The sequence below is a fragment of the Mizuhopecten yessoensis genome, unplaced genomic scaffold (genome assembly GCF_002113885.1).
Source record: "Mizuhopecten yessoensis strain PY_sf001 unplaced genomic scaffold, ASM211388v2 scaffold4805, whole genome shotgun sequence".
In the NCBI taxonomy this organism is placed as follows: Eukaryota; Metazoa; Mollusca; class Bivalvia; order Pectinida; family Pectinidae; genus Mizuhopecten; species Mizuhopecten yessoensis.
Window position 1 is genome coordinate 139,594 of NW_018405730.1, and position 24,260 is coordinate 163,853.

The following is a 24,260-nucleotide window of genomic DNA, read 5'->3' on the forward strand; positions in this document are numbered from 1 at the left end:
GGGGGGTTTTGACGTTTCCTAATACGCCTGTCCAGCTCATCCCACAGATGCTCAATAGGAGACATGTCGGGACTATATGGGGGCCATTCCAGAGGCTGAACGTTGTTTGCCGTGAGAAAATCACGACAGACTATGGCAACATGCGGTCGACCATTGTCCTGCTGGAAAATTAGGCTATGCCGTCTGAGAAGTGGAAGGGCATGTGGTTGGAGGATCTGGTCTCTGTATCGAACGGCATTGAGGTTTTGATCGAGGACCACTAAGGGGGATTTTACTCCATGGGAGATGCCTCCCCAAACCATTACAGAAGCCCCACCGAATCGAACCACGCATGCGTCGGCGAAACGCTCACCGCGTCTGCGATATACCCTTTTTCTTCCGTCTGAACGATACAGACAGAATCTAGACTCGTCGGTGAACATCACACGCCTCCGTCGACGCATCCCAAACCTATTCGGGCCATGTCTGCGCATCCAGTCAAGACGCACTTGCCGCCTCCGTGGTGTCAGAGGTGGCCCGACATAAGGTCGGCGCGCAATGATTCTCTCGGCACGCAAGCGGTTCCTGGCAGTTTGAGGACTAATGGGTCTGCCATGAGTACCTAAGGTATGCGACGCAGTCTCTACAGCAGTCTTGAATCTGTTGCGCAAGTGCGACAATCGAATCGCCCTGTCTTGTCGTGCGGTCGTTACACGCGGACGACCGCTCCTGGGACGATCGGAAACTAACCCAGTAGCACGGAAACGTGTACAGAGACNAATTGCTCTACCCCTCTGAATTTGCCTTAAGCCTGGCATCTCAGTCAATGGCGAAATCAAAATGCCAACATGGAAAATTAATGTGGCTGACCTTAGAGTATCCGTCGTGATTATTTGTTTGAAAAACTCCGGCCTTAGAGTATCCGTCGTGATTATTTGTTTGAAAAACTCCGGCTTGGCTTGATCACGCCGCGTGATTTGGACTAAAGAAGCTCACAAAGTCACACAATGACATCGTCACGCTTGGCTGATTTTAGGGTAGATTGTTGAGGCTTGTTCTCGTTTCCCCCACTTTTTAAAATAACATGGGGGAATAATGTTGTTAGAAGGATTATAGTCTGTTTCTAAGTAGTATGGGCAGTATTTACCTGTGGTTTTACCTGTGTTTACCTGTGTTGTTACCTGTGATTTAACCCTTCTATCTAAGGTGGTGTTTTATCATATTTAATTAAATAACACATTATATAAGTTTTTTCAGATTTGTAATGATAAATGTTAAAATTATTTAAATATTAATCATATATATATTCAGTATTAAATATATCCATTTTGTAGTCCTTGTGCTGCTGATAAGATGAAATGTGTTATTTCATTTTCTAGTACTTTAAAAATATTAATATAACTATTTATTTAATAATCTTTATTATTGTAAGATTTAATAAGATGCCTACATTACCTTGTACAAAATGTAATAATGTAATGTGTGACTAAGAGTGTGGTGTTTAACAGCTAATTAATCAGTTAATTAATCAAAATTCCTAGATGTTATAAGTATCTTATAACTATCATAAAAATCATTGAACATCTATAATTATCCAAGCTATCATTTTTCATCCATGTGAGCTAAAAGTGATCACGGCCTAAGCTGATTCAATTCAATTCAATTCAATTTATTACCAAATGCACATTGCATATAGGCGTACAGAAATATACATATAGATAAATGCTTTACAAATATCTTGTACAATGGCCGAGAACATATGCAATAGATTCAATTCCATACATAATATTTACAAATTATGAAATTGACATAAGTTTGGGAAACTTTAAGGTTTTCCTAAGGTAACTTAGCGGACTCTTATGAAGCATAATTTAGTAGCATAATTTAGTTGTTTATAAAATAATACAAATAAAGTCTTAATCTAACCAAATTTCTAGGAAATAACAAAACTTCAAAGTCAATCATACAACCTCAACATGAAGGTAGAACGAGTACTATATATTATATAACGAAATGAGATTATAACTCATTGTGAAGTAAAAGACATAGATCTCAATCGCATTATACAGTAACAAAACGTTTATAGCAAGACTTTGATACAGCTTATATTTCATAATATACGACTTCTCTTAACAGTTGCCTGAATCAAGTACTTACTTAAATTTCTATTTAGTTTAAAAATTTTGCTAGACAGTAGCTCTATTACTTTAAACATAGAAGGACGAATACGATAATATGGCTTGATATACGATACTCTTAATTCTAAAAACACAGGACACATAAGAATGAAATGAAACTCATCCTCGACATCTCCAAGATCACATAAAGTACACAATCTCTGGTTTCGAGGCACTGCATTATATCTACCTGTCTCTATATTAAGGTTATGTACTTGCAATCTATATTTCGCAAGAATACATTTATTTTTTCTAAATAGCGGTTTTGTAAAATACCATTGTAGATCAAAACGGTCAACAATGTGTTTAGACAACAAACATTTTGAAGATGTCCCGAATATGTTTCTCATTTCCTGAATAAAACTATACTTTATGCGTTGTATATATAATAATAAAAAAGATTTCTCATTTGGTACACATTTTGCCAACCACACATCTCCAAAACCCAACGTACACAAATCACGTCTCAGATGATAAACCCAATTTGCTTTACAATTTGGTTTTCTGTTATAAAGCTCTAAAAGTTCATCGTAACAGGCCCTCAAAATACAGTTACCAGTCTTTAATATTTGCAGCCAGTATTTTACAATAGCAATCCTACGCTGTATATGCAAAGGGTAACGACCAAGTTCAAAATATACCATGGCATTATTTACTGTTTTCCTGACACCCAATACGGTTTTCAAAAATAATAAATGTATATTTTCAATCTGCGGTGCAGGACTATTACCCCCTACTTCACACCCATAATTCACAATACATGATATATAAGTATCAAATAAAGATAACATCTCTTACATTTGGGATAGATAACAACAAAAATGTCTGCCTCTTGGCTGTTGGGCTTGAACTTTAAATTGGAGATATGATATACATTTGAGGGGGGACAATTTGAGATTGCTATTACTAAACTTTACTATTCTTAATATGTGAATATTGGTAATGTATTTTAAAATTGTAATAGATTGTGAACTCTTATGTAGTGCTGTTATATTCTATATTATATGTTTAAAAGTGTAATGTAAATATTTGAATGTAAACTCTGCATATGTATAAAAATATATCGACTATATATAAAATTATTTGAACCCCAAAAAAGTATTACAACCTTATTTTTACCCAACAAAGCTACAAGTCACACAGGTAACTTTCACACAGGTAAGTTACCTGTGGGGTAAGTATGAAACAGAATATAATTGGTTTGCCATTGTCTTCCTAAATCAACATTTTCCTTTGTTATATAAAAAGTGGGGGAAACGAGAACACCCCATTGTGGCTAAGGGAGATCGTTCTTGATGTAATACCTGACCAAATATTCATTATTTCCTTACAGCTAAGGTGTACTGTAGGGGGGAACTTTGTGCGTTTCTTTTTTTTGTTCAGTATAGTATTGAATAATTTTAACAATACAGGTACAAATAATTCACTATATTCAATGAAATACTCGTTTTTAAAAACAACATATCTATACCAACAGATTTTCCCTTAGATAGACACTTTATAGCTGTAACTAACTCCTGTGTACTAAACTCATCGTCCAGCTCAGAATATAAACAAATATTATTATTTGTATGCTCGTCAGGACAAAATGGTGTCTCAGCTGTGGTATCAACCAGTTCTTTAAAATATTTGAAAAAATCCTCAAGTGATAAGTCACCCGTATGTACAGTTGGGTCGTTACGTCTAAACAAAGTACCAGCTCGACAGACCCCAAACTGGCACGAGTGAAGGGCTCTGTTTATGACATAACCTCAACGTATTACATCGCAGTATAATAAATAAACATAAGAAATACCTCGGATCATGTAGATCAACTAGATATGTGCAATTTCACTATGATGATCGCGAAGAGGGGGGGATGGACAAAAATAGGCCTATCGAGGGGATCTTTACTTTTTTATTGTCTCTGTAGTTTATTTTACTGTTTTTAAATTGTTTCCAAATATAGCCTCACGACCAGTGTTTAGTGCCTTTCATGTGTACACAATACCTTCATATATATATGTATGTGTCCGTTTGTAGTTGAACTGTACATGTACACGAAGGGGGGTATATGATGTTCTGATACCTTCAATAGTGAAACAGCGACAGGGAAATAAATAAGAACATGTGTGCTTTACCTCTACAATAATATGAAATGCTATATTATCTTAATTACAGTCTGTAATTTTACTGCACCATACAGGTTTTCCCGTTCACCCGTGTGCAATAAAAGTATGTTATGTCTGTGTTGGCTATTTAGTCAACCAACACCCTTCAAATCGGTTACATACTAAAAATACTTATCTCTTAACCACATTTTACGTGGTTGACAATGAAATGACTTGAAGACAGCGTCCAGTATGGTAAGTTTTATCTTTTGGGAAAGCCGGCGATAAAAATAGCTACTACCGAAATAGTGCAATATCCGGGCTTTCCATTGAGAAGTAAACATGTACAGTACCATGCTTTCGATTTCACGCATAACACATGCTTGTGTCATTGAATTACACAATACATCGCAAACAAGCATTATAAGTAACACATAAATCTAATGAGATATTCCTGTTCACAGTTGGATTTGCAAAAAACGTAACTGGCTTAATTAGAATTTGCACACAAGAGGGTACCGTAGCGGAGAGAATTTCAACCCGCACAAAATACGATATCAGCTAGTTTAACTTAAAATGAATTACCCACTTATCACGATGATTGAGCTATGTATTCAAAATAAATGCCGGTACTTTTAATTCAAAGAAGTTAGGTGAACGTTCCTGGGCTTGGGAAGAATGACTCCTTAACGACACCTGTCGCTAAAACGTATGGCTGTGCTGTAGGATGTCTTCATTACTGATTCAGAACGCCAAGAAAACATCGTCTCTTCTTAATTTCTCGACACGAATTGTTCATAAGGAGTATCAAAATAAATTATAATGAAAACTGGTGTGACAAGATTATAAATAACTTTAAGAATCCCTTTACCACTGCCAAAACTGTAACTACATGAACGCATAGGATACTGTTTTTGCAGGCGTGACTACAGCTTTGATAATTCATTTCTGACAAATTGCGTGACTTTTATGGAACAATTAGGAAATAGCCAAAATATAATCAACATCAGTGTTCTGGACTTTTTTTGCTTTGGCTCTACTCGACTGAGCTACCTGGTTAAAGGAACTGTCCTGACACTACTGTTCTACACTTATTTCTTAAACTTTAACTTGATGAGAGGTAGCTGTATAAAATACGATACATGGTGCAATGGAACAGGGATTATTTAATAAAGAACTCTTGCTCTGGTATAGAATCTAATAATGACAATAAAGTATGTTTTTTTGGGGGGGATTGCAGGTGTTTCCGTCTTTGTTGCTCAAATTAAAAAATATGGTATTGATGAGTATTTAAATACACTATCCTTAAGGTCATAGGAGTGTATTGATAAACGGAAATAGGAAGTACCTAGTTGAAAATCCAAATATATACCTTCCAGATCGATACAAAGGTTTTATAAACTTTGATATTTTTTGCAAATACCGGGAACTTTTCAGTTCGCCATTAAAAGGGGATTCCCATAAAAAGTAGTTCCGGCTAGTAGGTAAATACAACATTTCATGGTCTGAAAATTAATTGTGTAACTACAACATGATTCAACAGGTATGTGATAAATCATTTTAGCGGCCTCTCTGATTTTCCATGAAACGTGACAGTTTGAATAAATGTGGTTTTATGGTGAAGTTGCCGACGATAAAAACAACTGTTTTACCTCGTACAAGCACATGTGGTGTAACCACGATAGAGAAACATGTTCACCGACAGTGTTCAACAACGAAAGCAAACGGTTTACAAGGGTGACAGCTGGAATGCGGAAGCTTACAGAATGATTTTACTGATAAAAGTGTATTACATACTAAAAAATCCAAAATACATACATTGTATATGTTAGGCACGTCAATTGTCAGCAGAGTCCGCTCCAAGGTAGATAACTCTTATACTTCCGTAATGTTAGAAAACGCCATGACACTTTCGCCGGTAATACTGTATATGGTACCTTGGTTTGTTTAACAAAATGATTGGTAATAATTGAATGACAGCTACTCAGTTAGTTGGGGAACTCATTATCGTGGTATTATGTACAGTTCACACGAATGCTGACAAAGTAAAATTTCTTTAAAGTATAAAAAAATAACGTACTTTTCATCCCAATCGTGATGGCGTTGCCCCAAGACGACCACATTTTTATTTCATAACATATTAATATACATACATGTATAATTTTGTTTTTATTTTGGATTTTGTAGTATGTAATATACTTTTATCAGTAAAATCATTCTGTAAGCTTCCGCATTCCAGATGTCACCGTATAATTATTCTGTAAATTTTATTTGAGTAGGAATGATTTATCTATATGGTGTTTAATTAAGACATGGTGGAAACAGGTCGGCAGATCTGATTGGTTAGGAAACGTAATCTTTGTGGGTCATTTTATACCAAGTTGATCGTTATAATCACCGGAAATTAAAAACCACATTTAACATTTTAGTTGGACAGAAAGTTAAACAAGATAAAGATTATCAAACGGTATAATGATATGGACTAAACAAAACAATTATCGGGTTTGATATTTGGTTGTTGATCGAAAATATTGAGTTGGATTCTAAAAAAGTGTACTTCATAACAATATCGATGTTTATTCGGAGGCCCGGTAGTCTAGTGATAGGACGCCGGTCTCGTGATCGAAGGGATGCAGGTTCGAGCCTCGGCACGCCGTTGTATTGTATCTTGTTCCAGTCTTATCAGCTGTAAATGAGTACGTGGTTGGGCAGTGCTAGAATGGTAGAATGCTAGCTGTGAGCGCCGAAATGGCAGCACCGGCTGTATGCTCCCCAGGGAGTTGAGAAAGGTATTGGCTGATTGCAAAGGCCCTATAACCACGGATAATAATTTGTGAACCGCTTTGAGACGACCTACGATCTAGGTTGTGATAAAGCGGTGTTTGGACAGTAAAGAAATAAGCGGGCTAAACCTGGATTCCAACCATTAACATGAAATTGTGATACTTAGGAGACACGGTAGTGTAGTGGTAGGACGCCGGGCTCGTGACCAAAGGGTTTCGGGTTCGAGTCACCGCACGGCACTGTGTTGTATCTTTGAGCAAGAGTACGTGGTTGGTCAGTGCTAGAATTGTTGCACGCTAGCTGTTAGCGCCGAAATGGCAGTACCGGCTGTATGCTCCCCAGGGAGTTGAAAAAGGTATTGGCTGGTGGCAAAGGCCCTATAACCACGGATGATAATTTGTGAACCACCTTGAGACAACCTACGAATTAGGTTGTGATAAAGCGGTATATAAGAACCTCGCATTATGATCATTTTTATTATACTGTCACTGTGACCAACTGAGCTCCCTCAACGGAAGTACAAGTATTTAAGTTCAACTGTGCTACTATATCCAAAACATCCTTCAGGGGAGTTTACGGTATACAGGAAAAACGATAGTACAGAGGGATAGTGATCCTTCACCCTTTCACCACTGTAGACCACAATGGACTTATCCAGATCAATGCATGGTAGAATTTACTAAAGTTACACAGGGGTGAAAGGGTTAAGTCATACTCTCGTAAACGGATTATAAAAAGGGAGTAAAACAAACTTTATTCAGTTTACTTACTTACCATACATGTTAAATCACATTCGATTTACAATATTAAAGACAAGACGGTCTGTTGTATCACAGGTACATGCAGTTACATTTGTATAAGGTACGCCATCAAAACAACTAGCTTGTTAATATTGATGTTAAACGTCCATTAACGTTACTATGGGTGCCGTCTTTTCTAATTGATTGTTTGACACAGTCACTTTTGAATTAGACGCATTAGCTTTAAATGAAGTGTCTGATAACATTGTACCATTATGGAAGTGATCGGATATATCTCCTGACGATTTTGCATCATTTTCATCATTTGTCAGCATCTTTATTTGTTCTTCTTTAGGTAACTCGTGGTGATTGTCTATCTCGTCTGGATCAGAACACCATATTTTCTCGATTAAAGGTTCAAGAAGTAAAACGACACCGGATATATAGTAGCATACTCCCATCACTCTGAAAGACATATCCCAGGACCCTGTTGCATCATCGATCCAACCTAAGGTTAAAAAACAAACTCCGTCAATATTAAATAATATTCACGATCTAGGTATCAATTGAAACATAACACAATTCTTTTGTAATAATATCTGATGCCATATAAAATGTGCACGAGTCATAAAATATATCTGTAACGAGGTTAAAACATTAAACAATTCTTTTGTAATAATATCTGATGCCATTTGAAATGTGCACGAGTCATAAAATATATGTAACGAGCTTAAACTGCCATTTTCTTACAGTTAAAAAACAATGTTGAGTTTGGAAATATATATTTATAAAAAAACACTAAAGTTGCGAAAAATAGTATGGCAAATGTAATGTTGGTCATTGCTTTAAGGTTTTACTGAACATAGAATATGGGTGTTTATATAAACCGATAGGTCATGTATATAAACAAGTGGAATTTTAATCGAGATGTTCTGATTTTATTAATTTCACATAATTTTGTGATCAAAGTTAGATCAATATTTCAAATAAAATGATACATATTGCACTCACTGTAGAAAACTCAATACAGTGTACATCACAAGGAATAATTTATCGAATATGATGCAAAACCTTGCCATTCAAAAAGAACTAGAAATATCATCTGTTCTGCACAAAGAACTTATTTCTAAACATATTTTGTAAAGCCAATACCTAATAGTACATACTTTTTAAACAGTAATACCTTTTAATCTCAATGCTATAAACGTTTCACCTGGAAATTTGGAAACCCCATTAGATACGTCTCTGGATCTGACACTGATTATAAAATGTTATTTGGTATATAGGGAGGCAAAACCAAAAAATGAAATATATTGCATTGCATATTAACTTGTGTTCTTTAATTTTACTTGCATTATATGGAAAAAAAACTTTACTTACCCATCGACGGTTGGCCCAGGACTAAACCGAGCGACAGAAACATGGTCAGTAGTCCCATTGCCGACGGCAGTCTGTCCAGTTTTACACAGTCCAACATTGCTACAGCCATCAGACTCCAAAACGCTCCCGGAAATATCCCCAGTACACAACCATAAGCAATCATGGCAGGAAAGTTACGAAGAAATGGAATAAAGATGGCGGATGTTCCACTAGCAGCAGCAGAAATTATCATTATCGTTTTCTTCTCGAATATTTTCAGGTCAGCTAACCATCCAAAAAATGATCGAGCAAATACCTCTGTCGCCCCTACCATCGATAGTGCTATAGTTATTTCGTGACCCTCTAATCCTATAGACTGCATGTAAGCAGGAAAGACTACAAAACTTGACGAATATGCAAATATATTGATTGTTAGAGATATAACGTACATCGCTAGCCGAGGAATACGTAATAAACTAAAATCTACAATTGGCTTTTTCTTTCTTTTAAACAGCCTTTGTTTTGTTTGATTTGCATTCACTTCCGGTTCATCATCAGATAAACGCTTGCGTTTGGCTAGTTGGTGTGGCTGACGTATAAGCGCCCCAGCAACACACATATGAAGGACGACAGCACTGATAAGAAACATAGCACCATGGAAGCCAAATGTGTCTATTGCATAACGAAAGAAATAGGGAAACAGGAAGCTACCGATTCCACTTCCCGATAATACTACTCCATTGGCTAAGGCCCGCCGTTTTTCGAAGTAGAAACTGACTAACGTGGTACATGGTGAATAAAGTAGACCGCCTCCAAACCCTGAGAAGAGAGAGAGAGTAAAAATATACATATTGATATTATCTCTTTACACTATTTCTTTACATTGGTCACATTGTTTGATCAATTCCAACTGCAAATGTTTGTAATTAGATAAAATAATCATAATTATTACGGTAAAAAAATAAATTTTAAGAACGTCAAAAACATCATTTTACTTTCCATATTTAACTTTGCTATTTTAATGCTAAATATTTAACCGTAAGCTGACATGCAATTAAAATATGTGTGTGTGTGACTTCGTATGCATTGCATCTTTCAGTTGCAATGGCGCGTGCGTGGACTGACCGGATATGACGCCAATGGTGAGAAACATCCACTCAATCCGTGGAACAAAAGCGGACACCAGGTAACCGGTCGACATCAGTAGTCCACCTGTCATCACAACCGTACGGAACGAGAAACGCACGGCTAGGTAATTAGCGATAGGCCCTGGTAAGTAAAATAGCTATAATTTTGTTAGACCATGACACAAACACATTTAAAACCCATCACTGCTAAAATATAAGTATATTATGCAATTAAATAAAACTATTTTCGAGAATCTATTCGCGAAATGCAGTTATTTGCTTCAAACACAGATAATGTTTAGGGCCGCCTTTAACACATGTGACAAACATGTGCACTTTTCTGTCTTGTTTACATATATGGAGCCCTCCTGACAGTATACGCACTTTTGTCAATATACACATGCATAGAAAGATTAAAATCGTAAAAGCCGACTAATTTGGGGGCCCCCTGCAGCATCAGGGTGTTTCCTTCCTTCCTACTAAGGGGACATGGAAGAGACCAACATTGATATGCTGCCCCCATTTCAACACATGGGATCTTTTTCGTTTCTTATCCTTTTTGTCTTCTTTCTGTTATATCTACTTTCTGTTTCAGGCAATGTCTCCCTAGGCACCCGTCCTCATATGACCCCGTCTGTTGTGTCTCCCTAGGCATCCGTCCTCATATGACCCTGGCTGTTGTGTCTCCCTAGAAACCCGTCCTCATATGACCCTGGCTGTTGCGAGGACGTTAAACCCCAAACAAACAAACACATTTATCTTGTAGGTCACAAAGTACGGTAAAGCTATCGATCTGCAAACCAAACGTGACCTATATACATGTGAGTGTATTTAAATAATTAAACACTATTAAAATTAAAACATGCTTGTGACACATTCAACGGGCTGACAAGATGGGTAACATTTCAATCTGTCACTCTATATTTTCATGAACCTCGTCAGTTTCAGTAAAGGTGCTTTTTATACGAATGATGGTCGATTGGGTACTGACACTGACCGAAAATAACTACCAACCTTCCTTTATAAAGTAAACACAACACCTGCCCTATCATAATAGTTTGGTTTGGTTTGGTTTAGTATTGTGTAACGTCCTATCAACAGCTATAGTCATTTAAGGACGGCCTCCCCTGTGTGCAAGATGCATGCGTGTATTTGTTTGTGTATTTTGGGAGGCTGCGATATCTTCGTGTTTGTCTTCTTGTGATAACGCGGAACTGATGCCGACTTTATAGTGCTACCTCACTGAAGTGTACTGCCGAAGACAACCAGCAGGACACCCCTACCGGGTACATTAGAATGACAACGGGTGAACCAGTCGTCCAACTACTCAATTGCTGAGCGTTAAGCAGGAGTAGACACTACCATTTTTACAGACCTTGGTATGTACCGGCCAGGGGACAGAACCCAAAACCTTCCTCACAGGGGCGAACGCTTAACTAAAGGCCAAAAGTGAGGCAGTGTCAAGGGAGACATTAGGGAGAAGAAAGTTGTTTAGAAACAAGAGAAAATATAAGATCCCAAATTAGTCGCCTCTTACGATCATGCAATGGGGGCAACAAGTATAATTCTTACGCCCTACCTACAGGGACAAATCATAAAAGGTAAAACAGCCCTTTCACATATGTCAACACATGTGATGGGGCATAGAATACAGTAGGGTGTGTATTTTACGAGTGCCTTCATATAAAGTAACACTGCATTGTTTATTAGAATATAATTTACAAGTATGATACCAGGCTATTTCAAGCTTTGAATCTACACCGGCAAACTATTTGAAAAACGTTATGCATGTACATGTGCGAGGTTTACCCGAACCAATGTTACGTTCACTACTTACCCATAGAGAAGTAGAGAAATGTCTGTAAACTCCCAATCCAGGCCGTGTTCCCAGCCCCGGCGTCGTAAGTTACCAAGAGTTCCGTGTACAGAATCCCGAACGACTTTGTCACGCCGGACTGCATCATGTACAGACTGGTACAAGCTGTTTTCATAATCAGTTTTTCCCCAATGATAGCATTTTGATTCTGAACAGATTTGATCAATAGCAAAATTCCCTTTAAATTTTTAAAACAAAAAAAATGACCAACAGAAACCACCGAGAAAATATTCTTCAAGATTACACTTTACGATACAAAAAAAATGTGTATTTTTTCTGGAACTGGAATTTCGAAACATAATGTGGTGTGAATCTACATTAGCACACTCGAAATGAATCAAAATTGAACAAGAAATATTGCCGATAAAAGTCTTACCGAAAAGGATAACCCATGCATAGCCAGAATCCACAGGGGTCATTTCGGTTCTAGGAGGCATCCTCAAAGAACTGACGCCCGCGTTCTGTTAGCTGTTTGACACTTTATACTAACGATACATCACATCGTAAATAGACTCATTCTAAGCATGTGCACTGCTGTCGCATAAGAGATTTTCTGCAAATTGAAATGAAAACGTATATTATTTCCCGTATTTATTGATTGCTAGTTAATATTACTATATACCAGCTTCTTGTGATCAGCGACGACGGAAATAGTTATCACGACACATATGTTACATGACCCTCTGGCCCTGACCCTCTGGCCCTGACACCGGACTTAGGCATTTTGTCAGATAAATGTCTGGTGTGGGGCAAGAGCGCACTACTAATGAAAACGAGGAATTTCGAAATCGACTATGGCACAACACATATCTCACATATATCGATAAATGGATTATTCATTGATCCAAGTCCGCTCCTATCACCAACAGCCGCTAAATTCCTTTTGTCGAGTCCTCGTTTTTCAATCGTTAAAAATTTCCAACCTGAGCGAACGCCATTTGTGTAGGTCATGGGAGTGTCTAATCTACAAAAGGATGGCATCTGGAAATCTCCTTAACAAAAATTGTATATTTCGTTTTCGGTCCGGATCAGTACGGCTTGTTGAGTAGTCACTCCCATGACCTACACAAATGGTGTTTGCTCAGGTGGGATGATAAGCGTATAGTACATCACTCATTTATAACGATAATTGAGGTGTAACGAGTCAGAACCGTATCAATGGATGATTTCAACCAACGCTGTCTCGGCCCAGCAGCCGATTTGTTTACATATCGCTGCGCGCCTGTGTGACCGATTTTCAATACATAAATAACATCAATGTCCATTTTATAGTCCAAATGTGTTTGTACATAAGTTTTAAATGTTGATTATTCAAAGTACAACTACAGAACATTGTAGAAATAATATATAACTTCCCTGCTAAATTCGTGTTAAATCGACCTCTCGTTAGCATCTCAAACACCTCTCAAGACCGCCATTTTGGAAGCTAACTGTGCGAGATACTCAAGATTGCTTTCAATTGATTCTTTGACTCTGTAGGCTTGTAGGCAACGGTAAGTTGTTGGACATTAAGTAATTATGATATTTAAAAGAGTATGCTAACCTTTTTGACCACTGTGTATGTCTTTTAATGATATCTCAGATGTTTAGTCAGTCGGAGAGGCCTCTCAGACCTCTCTCGGCGACCCCTCAAGCGTCTCGAATGATTCTAACCGGCGTCTGACGTCACTACCGCAGATAATTCCCTAAACTTAGTATATTTTTAATCCATAACCTTATCGGCATTAAAAAGTAGTTTTACATGTATATTTCTATTCTGTACAATGATTTTAATGTAAAGCACTTATTGTTTGAGCGGATATTATGTGTGTGTGATAAGGTTTATTACTTTTACATGCAATCCTATAGGAAAGTAGTCTAATCAGACCTCCCCTGAGTAGTAATATTTGGAAGGTTATAAATACATGTCGTATCGGATCTTTTTCTTGAGTTCATCACTGTCTTCGCTGGCAGACGGTCGCCTCTGAACAGGTCAGACTTATGAATCCCTCATACTTTGGGTTTAGGGTTTAGGCTTACTGCTTACGTCATTTATAGTTCTATTTATAGGCACTGTCATCGGATACAAGGGGAAATCCCGGCAGATGGCTATTTATAGCTGAATTGTCATTTTATTACAAATTATCTAAATAGTTGAAGCTTTCTTGTATTTTGCTGATCTGCATATCATATTATGATTTAGGTGACTTCGAATATTAGGCTCTGGTGATTAGTGGGACATTTTTACAAGAAATACAGTCAATTAGTGTATAATTTGGGAATAGTTGTGTACAATTTGTCAATTACATTTGTTATTGTCTGGTGCAAGGACCTGTGTTGATGCCTTGTTTGTATTGTAATATTATACTGATCTGTACTCTGTAAAGATACTTTGTTATTTAACTTGTTCCTTTGATAAATTATATTTGTACCTGTCAATTGGGCTCTTGGTTGATATTTAGAGTTTTCGCATAGTTAATTAGACTACTACACTATGTCTGACCATTGTTCTCGGACCTGACATAGAGGAGATATAACAAATAAGACCGTGATAATCCAGGATCCAGGAGGCACACTATATTGGTGAAACAAGAACCCCATACTTCGTCGACGGCGGCCGGTGAGACGTGGGCACCGGACGCTCGCTCGTTACAGTACTATTGATGCAGATTAAATGTCTGTACTTGTATTCAAAAGAATATATTTAAATAAAGCATGAAATTAATGTCTCGTCTGGGCTGGAATTCATCACTCCTGTTGGCCCGGATGGAAGCGCGAAGAGTATATTAATGTTGGAGGAAACCGGGGTACCTGAGGAAAACCTACGTTGTTGGACAGGTGACCCAATACCTTTATTAATGACCGGTCTGGAAATCGAACCCCGGCAGTGTCGGTGAAAGGCGAGTGCGCTATCCCATGTGCTACACGAATACACTTTTCAAACATTGGAAACTCAAATGATAATTTGCATTCAAAATGAATATTTTCAGTATTGAAACCACTGTATTGAACGTATCAAATTGTATTTTGCCAGATATATCTTTACACCACATTTCACAAGAATAAATATAACACCACTATATTCTTATTCCATATACTAAAACTAGTACAAAATAGTTTTTTTTATCATGAGAAATACAATAATAAATTTGATAGAAAACACGGTGCCAGCCTATAGCTATTTGCCTTAAAAAATCGTTAGGTTATTGGAATTCGCAAATAAAGACGATCGCTTACAAAAAATATAAAAAAAAAAATTACCTGACCTACTTCCTTTTACTCCCTAATCTTATTCCGAATAAAAGCAAACACTGGCGAATTCAAGTTTACAGTGTGCTGTACCCTTTAAGGGTCGTTACGTATTAGCAGTATTATAAAAAGTTTCGAAAGGAAAGTATGAAATAAGTTTAGGTTTGGTTTTATTTTGTTTTGTTTATCGTCCTATTAATAGCTGAGGTATTTAAGGACGTGCACAATATGCGCTGTGCATGTGTGCCGGAGACAGGTAATGTTGGTGTACTTGCCTCCGTGTGATAGCGCTGATCTGATACCAACTTTATAGTGCGAACTCACTGAAATACCATGCCGAAGGCACACAGCACAGCATTCCGTCCGGTCGCATTATACCGACTACAAGTGAACCAGTAATTGCCATAACCCCAAAATGCCGAACGCTAAGCAGGGATTAACAACTACCATTTTTAAGGACTTGGTATGTCCCGGTCTGGAGACAGAACCATCTGCCTTCCTCACCTAGGCGAACGCCCAACGTTTGGATCAGAAGTGAGGTATTTCCAAGAAAGGCACCAGGAAATAGACTTTAGTTAACATGAGAGAGAAAAATACGGATCCCATATATTGCAATTGGTGCAGCAGATTTATTTTGGTCGCTTTAGTGATCCCACGTAGAGGAAACCAGAGATAATCCCCAATTCTGCAGGCGTTTCATCATTACTTGCCTCTTACGAAACATGTCGTGGGTAACAGCAGGTGTATTTTTTTCTCGATTTCCGACCTGCAGGGATGAGTTTAGTTTGGGGTAAAGGATTAAGGGTCCTATAACAGCTGAAGCCATTTAAAGACGCGCTTCCATGTCTGTAAAGTATGTAGTCTTTGCCCCCTTAGGAGACTTCGCATCTGCTGCTGATATTAAAATGCTGCACCACTAAAATACCTCACCAAAGACACCAAGCACAGTATTCCACGCGGTCACTTTATTCTAACAACGGGTAAGTCGGTCGTGGCTCTGACATACTCTAAATGCTGAACGATAAGTTTCCATTTGCTGTGACACAACATGCTTACGTTCAATAGTGATAAGTATTGTCCTGAACAATTTTTCGCGTATCGTTAAAGGCGACTAATTTGAGTTTGTGGTTGTAAAACGTTGTATCTATTTTTGTGTAAATTAATTGAATCTAAATAGATAAAATATTAAAGGGACAAAACTTGTATCAAACATATTTTTCATAGTTAATACATAATGTATTTTTTCATGTTTTTGTTGGATGATTTCGAATAACTGAATTGTAGTTACTATGTGTGCAGACCAGGTCAGTACATGTAGCGTGAAAAAGGAAACAATATTATCTTTGTTTGAATCGAGTCGGAAACTGACACATTCTATCTATACGGACAGCAACGGAAACGCATGTATCGTACGCAAACGTACACACATGAACAAAAGGGATGGTAAAGTATGAAACGCTAATCAGATAATGTAAACATTGGTGTTATCTGTTTAAGTTTATGACCGTAAATCAACAATGTAGCCGATAGTGGCGTTCATTATATGTGTCACACGGGTATACTTGATAGGGCTTCCTAAACAAACATTTCACACTATAGCAATGATCCAAATAAAAAATGTGCTATAGTACATTATTAAAAACGTTTATGTTAAGTCAATGTTCAAATATATTCTGTGTATACACCTCTGATCTTTTCTTCCCTATGTCCTATTTGTTAAACAAACAAAACATGCACGTGGTTTTACATTAAAAGCGATATCACGTTAATCGGCAGGTCAATCCTTATATGCGATATTTTTTATCCCCTCCGTATACAATAATTGGTCAATTTTGTGGTTGACAGTCTAGATCAAATTATTAACAAAAAACTACCAATCTATTTCAAAATCTCAGTGTTTAGACTCGTTGTATTTGTTAATAATTTGCGATAAATTGATTTATCCTATAAGTCAATAATATTGAAAATGTTATTCGATATACATTACCTGAACAGTATTATGTTGAAGTTACAAATATCATTGAGAGGAATCACCAACCATTAATCCACAGTGCGCACTTCTACGCGAGACGTTTTCCTTATTCATGTGATAGCAAAGCCACCTTGACCTTTTACCGTAAGCCTAGTGATATCCAAGGGTAAAATCCCCGACTGTTTTTGTTTTACACACATAAAGATGATACAATATTTATTGGGAGGAGGGGGGTGGGGGTGNTTACTTAAGCAATAAATAAAATCATTTAATCATGTAGGAGGGACAAAAATAAAAATAAAAGACATTTATTAGTGGCAATATTTCTATGTTTCTTGCGTAAGATTTGCTAACACTTAACTGACTAGTCGGAGAGCATGTTTTTGTTTTAAAAACATTTTTTGTTGTTGTCGGTTTTAAAGGGGTTTAACGTCTTTGCAACGAACGTAGTAAAGTGAAAGGTCACCAAAAGGTAAATATAAGACATGAATGCCTGTGCGACAATGTGGAATTAGATACACTGTTTGATAATGTTCTATAAATAGTTACAACGACTTTGATCTTTGCTTTGCGACGTCATTTTCCATTGTGACGTCGAAATTCATGGCAACTGCTTCCCCAATCGGAAAGCGACATTATGCATTGGAAGAAATATGGCGTCTTAGATCTTATGTGAAACGTTAAGGGAGAAAAAGGTCCCAAAACTCATTACAGCTGGTAATCATGTAATTATATATCTATAGTCATTAGTTCATTTTCAAATTTTTATTGTTTCTCGATTATTTAAGAGATGCGCAGAGAAGACACTTGTTTGGCTCGTAAACATTTTGATGTCATTCCGCGAGTTACGAGTAACATAAGTGACATCAAATACACAACAAATTTAAATCTCTGTCAGTTTTTGTACATATATAGCCAGCAATCAGCAGGATTCGTTAAAACTTTCACATAACAGTTATGAAACTATGGAGAGGTGAAAAGAAGCATCGCTAATTAACCCAATACATATCTTATTTATCAAAAAAAATATAAACACGGAGTGTTTTCTTTTATGTGATTATCAACAAGCTAAAAAAAATTTTTTTTTTTTTTTACATTTTACATGATTTTCATCCGGATGGGAGTTGTCTCCCTTCAAGTTATAAAGACACGATGGAATTTAATTAAGCATTGAACTGTTTTCGTATCGCATTTAAGATTTATTTGAATGACACAGTTTTGCAGGTTAACACGATAATGCGCTACCGATTTGTGGTGTCTTCAATGTCTGCTTAGCAGAAGACACAGAAGACACGGCAAAATTATGTGTACATTTTTTAAAAAGATATATTGTTGCATAACTTAATGTTTATTGCAAAACGAATTTCATATTGATGTGGTCGCATCATTGCCTAGTTAAAAAAAAATCCAAAAATCGTTTTAAATGTAATTGACGTTAGTCAGATATTGGCTTCAATACTATGAGCGTGTATTCCGTCTTTGCATATTGCAGAGTTATCTTCTCTTGAGAGCAGAAATTGATTGTTACGTCATTTGTTTGTGAGAGTAACGTCATCATTTTTTTGCGAAAACGACGTAATTTTCCCACACGAACCAGTGACGTAGAAATCAATACCTGCTCTCAAGAGAAGATAACTCTGCAATACGTAAAGACGGAAAACACGACACACTGAAGTAATGCGCTTGAAAATTGGCTAGATTTTTGATAGCGGATACCAATCGTGCGATTTGGATGCTACAAGCCGAGTCAACAAAACGCCATATTGCGCGTGTGATGAATTGCACACGATTTACGATAGATCGCATTTAAATGCGTTATCGACGAGTAGGATATGTAAACCAACTCCCTGGAGCGGGACGTCGACGTGAAACGACGCCATCTCAGAAACGAAACATCTAGTTAATGCACGCTCGACGTCGTTTTCAACCGGCTACTCAAACTGCTCGACAGACTATTGGAACTCGTAACAAACCTAAAAGCGATAAAACCCGTCGCCGCCGTCTTGCAGATGTTGGCTTACGAGCAAGGCGTCCGTATGTTGGCCCTATTCTAACCCAATGTCATTGCCAGGAAAGACTCCCTAGTGCAACCATACACAGACGTTGAATTAAACAATAATGGGCTGATGAACCAAGTTTAATGTTTTGAATCCTGATTAGAGAATACGAGTGTATCGACGGAGAGGGTAACGCTTTGCCTCCAATTGTGTACATGATCGCAACATATTGGGAGGTGGAAGCGTCATGATATAGGCAGGAATAAGTCGTGACTACAAAACGAAACTGCAAGTAATCCGTGGTAGAGTGAACGCGATTTATTACAGGGATCATTGTACTATTCTCGCGCCTAGTGCCGTACCGTTTATCCAGAATAATGGTCTTCAGCACTGACTTTCTACGGCAGCAACATGCCAACGTGCTCCAGTGGCCCTCGTTGAGTCCCGATTCAATCCTATAGAACACTTGTGGGACGAGTTAGAACATCGAGTCCAGAACTGGCCAATGCCTCCGGACAACGTCAGAGACTTGGAAAACGCCTTAATCGAGGAATGGCGCCGAATCCCTCAAAACATCATTCGATGTTGAGTGTTGTCCATGAGAAAACGCTGTATGGCTGTATTGGGCAAAAATGGCGGACACACCAAATATTGACGTAATAAGTGTGAATTAATTTAACTGTGTGAAGTTGTGATGTCAAGATCATGTGAAATATTGAAATGTCGTCTACGTCATTCTGTGAGACTATATGCCTTTTTGTTAGGAGCCCTATCTTCGTGTAAAATGTGTCTGAAATAATTTAATTGTTCTTTTCTGATTAAAAATGGATGCCTTATCTATTGTGTATACTTAATTTTGCCGGTCAATAAACATCTGGTTTATCTTGTCGACTGTAGTACCCTGGCCCCGATGCACTACAGTTATGTCAGAAAACGGAATGAAGGGGAGGTAACTTTTTATGTGCATTTTCTAGTATTCTGTCTGTAGTGGTACAAGTATCCTTAATGAACACGATAGGTACGCTGTATCTTGCATGAAAGTGAAGTTACCGTAACACCTGGTTAGATATGGTCGCATGTTGTACTTTAATGTAGTACAACAGAATCCGGACCAACCGGTACGGGACATGTATAACTTAAGAAATAATCAACATATGTGCGTGCATTATGGTGGAATATATATAACTACCCAGTGAAGTAAAAATAGAAGTAATTAATAATTTACCATTTTGTCTTCAGACCTGTACACTTTAAATGTCAATAATTAACAAACCATTTTCACTGCACGGACCCACATACTTTAGGTCTATAGATCCGTGTAATCTTTTGAATGGCAGGCCTGTCAAATATTTTGATCCCGCCTGGCAGTTATGCTATTTTTGTTAATTCATGATAAAATACGGGGAGGTTGTTGGAACAGCATGCGTGCGCACTATTTCACGTGCATTGGTTATTGGCACGCGCATGGTATATCGCTCAATAATGCACTCTTTTTACTCAATGAAAACCGTCGTTACATCACAGACGTGGTAGAATCTTTCTTATATCATGTCAGATTCACTTTGGCTGTCTGGAGATTACACTCCCTTCAAAGTTATATAGTGTTAAAGTGGATCTATTTCAAATGAATTCTACAATAAGTTTGAAACAACACGAATCAAGTGTCATTTTTTAAAAAGTAATGTATGATCAACGTGGGTAAACAAAATAAACAAATACAACATCGGTATGTTAAGCTACAGCCAAGACCATGTGAGGATTTGCCTTCAGGCTGCAATGTATATGTGAATGTAGCTAGATGTGTGTACCGTAGGTATTATTTTCTGCTTATGAACCGAGCAATTCATCTTAAAATGTAGACATCCTCCACTGCGTACGACTGGTATACTGGCATTTAAAATATCAACCAATATCCTGATTTGTGTGTGACTTGATATAGTGTTGATGGTACTATTTCATATGATATATATCTATGTATATATATGGCACAGGACATTTTTTGAATAACAACTTCACACGTCCTGTTAGTTCGAGTCGAATGCTTCATACAGAAAACCCTTTCCGAGACTGTCAAGGTCGGGTACATTCACGAGTACTGCAGGGCTGTGCAGGTGTCCAGATGACGCGTTCCGTCTCACGATAAACGGCCAACTGCGAATTAGCGCGGTGTATTACTAGTTTTATTAATACTCTCACTCACACTTGCATGCTTTCTTACAAAATCACACCCTAATTTACATATCACTCATAAACAACACCAAATACGGACATATGGAGACGAACACGACACAACACGGGTAGAACATCACCCTGAGCTATAAATAGTAGCAAGGTACTTTCCACATTACGATACACAGGTGACAAATGTACCGCACACAACACAAAACACTTACAACTGTACAATTAATTAGATCATAATGACCCCCCCACCCCCCACCCCCCTGTCGGGTAAATGTCGTCTGGTATGTTACTTCAAAGAAATAATTCCTTATAGATTAACAAACCTGAAAATAAAATATCGACATACCTGCAATCTGTACATTCTGCGAGAGGACAGCTGTGTTACAGCTACAACTAATCCAGAAACAAGCAATACACAGTACTAGAAAATGTGCGCTGCTCTGCATACTATAAATATCTGTCAAATGAGATTATTTAACAAACAAACAATGGTGAGACAAATGACATAGAACATTTAACATATAATACTCAATATAACACCTAACATGACGGCTGCTGAAATATCGCTGGGCATTGTGAGACTTGACAATGTCATTGTAAATTTATGTGCAAAATAAAAAATAAAATAACAAAATACTTTTATTACAACAAAAACAAGACCAATGTCTGCAATATCGTACAAAATCGGTTGAAATCACCAATACCGGCAATGGAAACAATTTTAACTCTCATGCAATTTATCAGAAATATCGTCTGTTACACTGCACTGATCAACAGGGGTTCGTTACAAATGTCTGAAATACACATATTCTATAGACCTACGGACACATATGTTACAGACCTACTGATATGAGTAACAAGACATAAACATTTCAGACATTTGTAACGAACCCCTGTGCTCCGTCGCAAGATCACTCACTTCAAACGCTATCAGTTTCACGCGTCTCGCAGCCACGGTTTTCTCAGTTTCTGACGACATGTCAAATAACGAGACTGTTATAGAATCTGCCGACTGTAGTCAGTTTCCCATACAATCAACAAATAAAGTCACGTCTGGATTCTTCATAAAATGAGCAAAGAGAAAAGTTCGAATTAACTTCCAAAAATAACTCCCTCGTGCAGGGCAAGGTCGGATTTACGGTGTTCACTGTATTTATCCATGCGCGAAATTTGTTCCGGGGAAAAATCGGAACAATTTCAAATCTAACTTTCAGCTCAGAGTTCTATTTATAATAAACTTAAATCACCCTATAGACACATCTGAATTGTGGAATAAAATTAATGTGTTTGTTAAAATTTCAAAGTACTACTTTGTTTGCCAATCAGCATGCGACAATACGCTGTTCAAACTATTGAACGAAACTGTGTGGACTGTCGATAAGGCGGGCATTTTTAATTTTAAATATAAATTATAAGTTAAAAAAGAACATAAGAGGCAGAGAAAACGTAGATATAAGTATTGAACTGTTTTTTTTAGCGCGCGTTATGTTATTTTCTTGCAAAGCTATGTCATTCAAATAGATCAAAAATACCATACAAAAACAGTTCAATGCTTAAATACAAACACTCCACTTCACACCTCTCACACCTCACGACTTTCCGTAATATATAGCGTTATGTTAACCGAAACGAAATGTACAAGCTACATGTACGTCAAGTAGACCCCGTTCAAGTCAGTTGCCTTACCAATAGGTAACGTCACCTAGACCTGACCAGAACGTAAATCCTACGCCAATTTTGTTTGTTTGTTTGATTTTGTTTAACGTCCTATTAACAGCTAAGGTCATTTAAGGACGGCCTCCCCTGTGTGCAAGATGCATGCGTGGAGTGTATGTGTGTGTATTTTGGGAGGCTGCGATATGTTCGTGTTTGTCTTCTTGTAATAGCGCGGAACTGATGCCGACTTTATAGTGCTACCTCACTGAAACATACTGCCGAAGACACCCAGCAGGACGTCCCACCCGGTCACATTATACTGACAACGGGCGAACCAGTCGTCCCACTCCTAATTTGCTGAGTGTTAAGCAGGAGTAGAAACTGCCATCCTACCCTTCATAATTCGTATTAAATTCATGATATTACAGTTATACAATGTTCATCAATCTAAAACGCATGCAAGACAATTTTTCGGAGAAAGTCTCACAACACTGTCCGCATGGTTCCTCCACTTCCGTTCCGGTCGAGCTCGAGGTCGTTGAGACGCTTGAACATATGTGCATCAGCTGTTCGGTTTACACGTGTATTCGCGCGACGACGGCGTATAACACATTTTTTTCAATAAAGCCAAGGCTTATATATTTCACAATATCACAATAGTTGAATTATAGACTGCATTGTGGCCAGCAATATTAGAAATTTGTTGGTAGCGCTACAGATGATCATATCGCCGATAATTCAGCTCCAAGCCACTGGGGTTCATAGTTTTCCTCCGCTCCAGTCCCTACGTGGACGCCAAATGTCACAGGACATTTTTTGAATAACCACTCCACACGTCCTGTTGGTTCGAGTCGAATTTATTTATAACCGGAGTATCACGCAGATTCATACAGAAAACCCCTTCCGAGACGATCAAGGTCCGGTAAAATCATATCTATATAGTAGTCACCCATTTACGAGTACGGCAGGGCTGTGCAGGCGGGACCCCAGAGGATACGTTCCGTCTCACGATAAACGGCCAACTGCGAATTAGCGCAGTGTATTACTAGTACTATTAATACTCTCACTCACACTTGCATGCTTTCTTACAAAAT

The 24,260-nt window shown here is 37.7% G+C and overlaps 1 protein-coding gene across 1 annotated transcript in view; it reads right to left on the bottom strand.

Annotated features, from left to right (window-relative positions):
• The window catches only part of LOC110449735, a 35,795-nt gene extending 18,357 nt beyond the window's left edge, over positions 1 to 17,438 (bottom strand). Inside the window, exons 1-6 of the mRNA XM_021496791.1 lie at positions 17,348 to 17,438; positions 12,509 to 12,685; positions 12,094 to 12,237; positions 10,255 to 10,398; positions 9,151 to 9,948; positions 7,935 to 8,278 (exon numbers count right to left, since the gene is read on the bottom strand). Of these exons, the coding sequence (XP_021352466.1) occupies positions 7,935 to 8,278; positions 9,151 to 9,948; positions 10,255 to 10,398; positions 12,094 to 12,237; positions 12,509 to 12,569 (1,491 nt within the window). The 5' untranslated portion in view covers positions 12,570 to 12,685; positions 17,348 to 17,438. The remainder of the gene's footprint in view (positions 1 to 7,934; positions 8,279 to 9,150; positions 9,949 to 10,254; positions 10,399 to 12,093; positions 12,238 to 12,508; positions 12,686 to 17,347) is intronic.
• Positions 17,439 to 24,260: the final 6,822 nt, after the last annotated feature.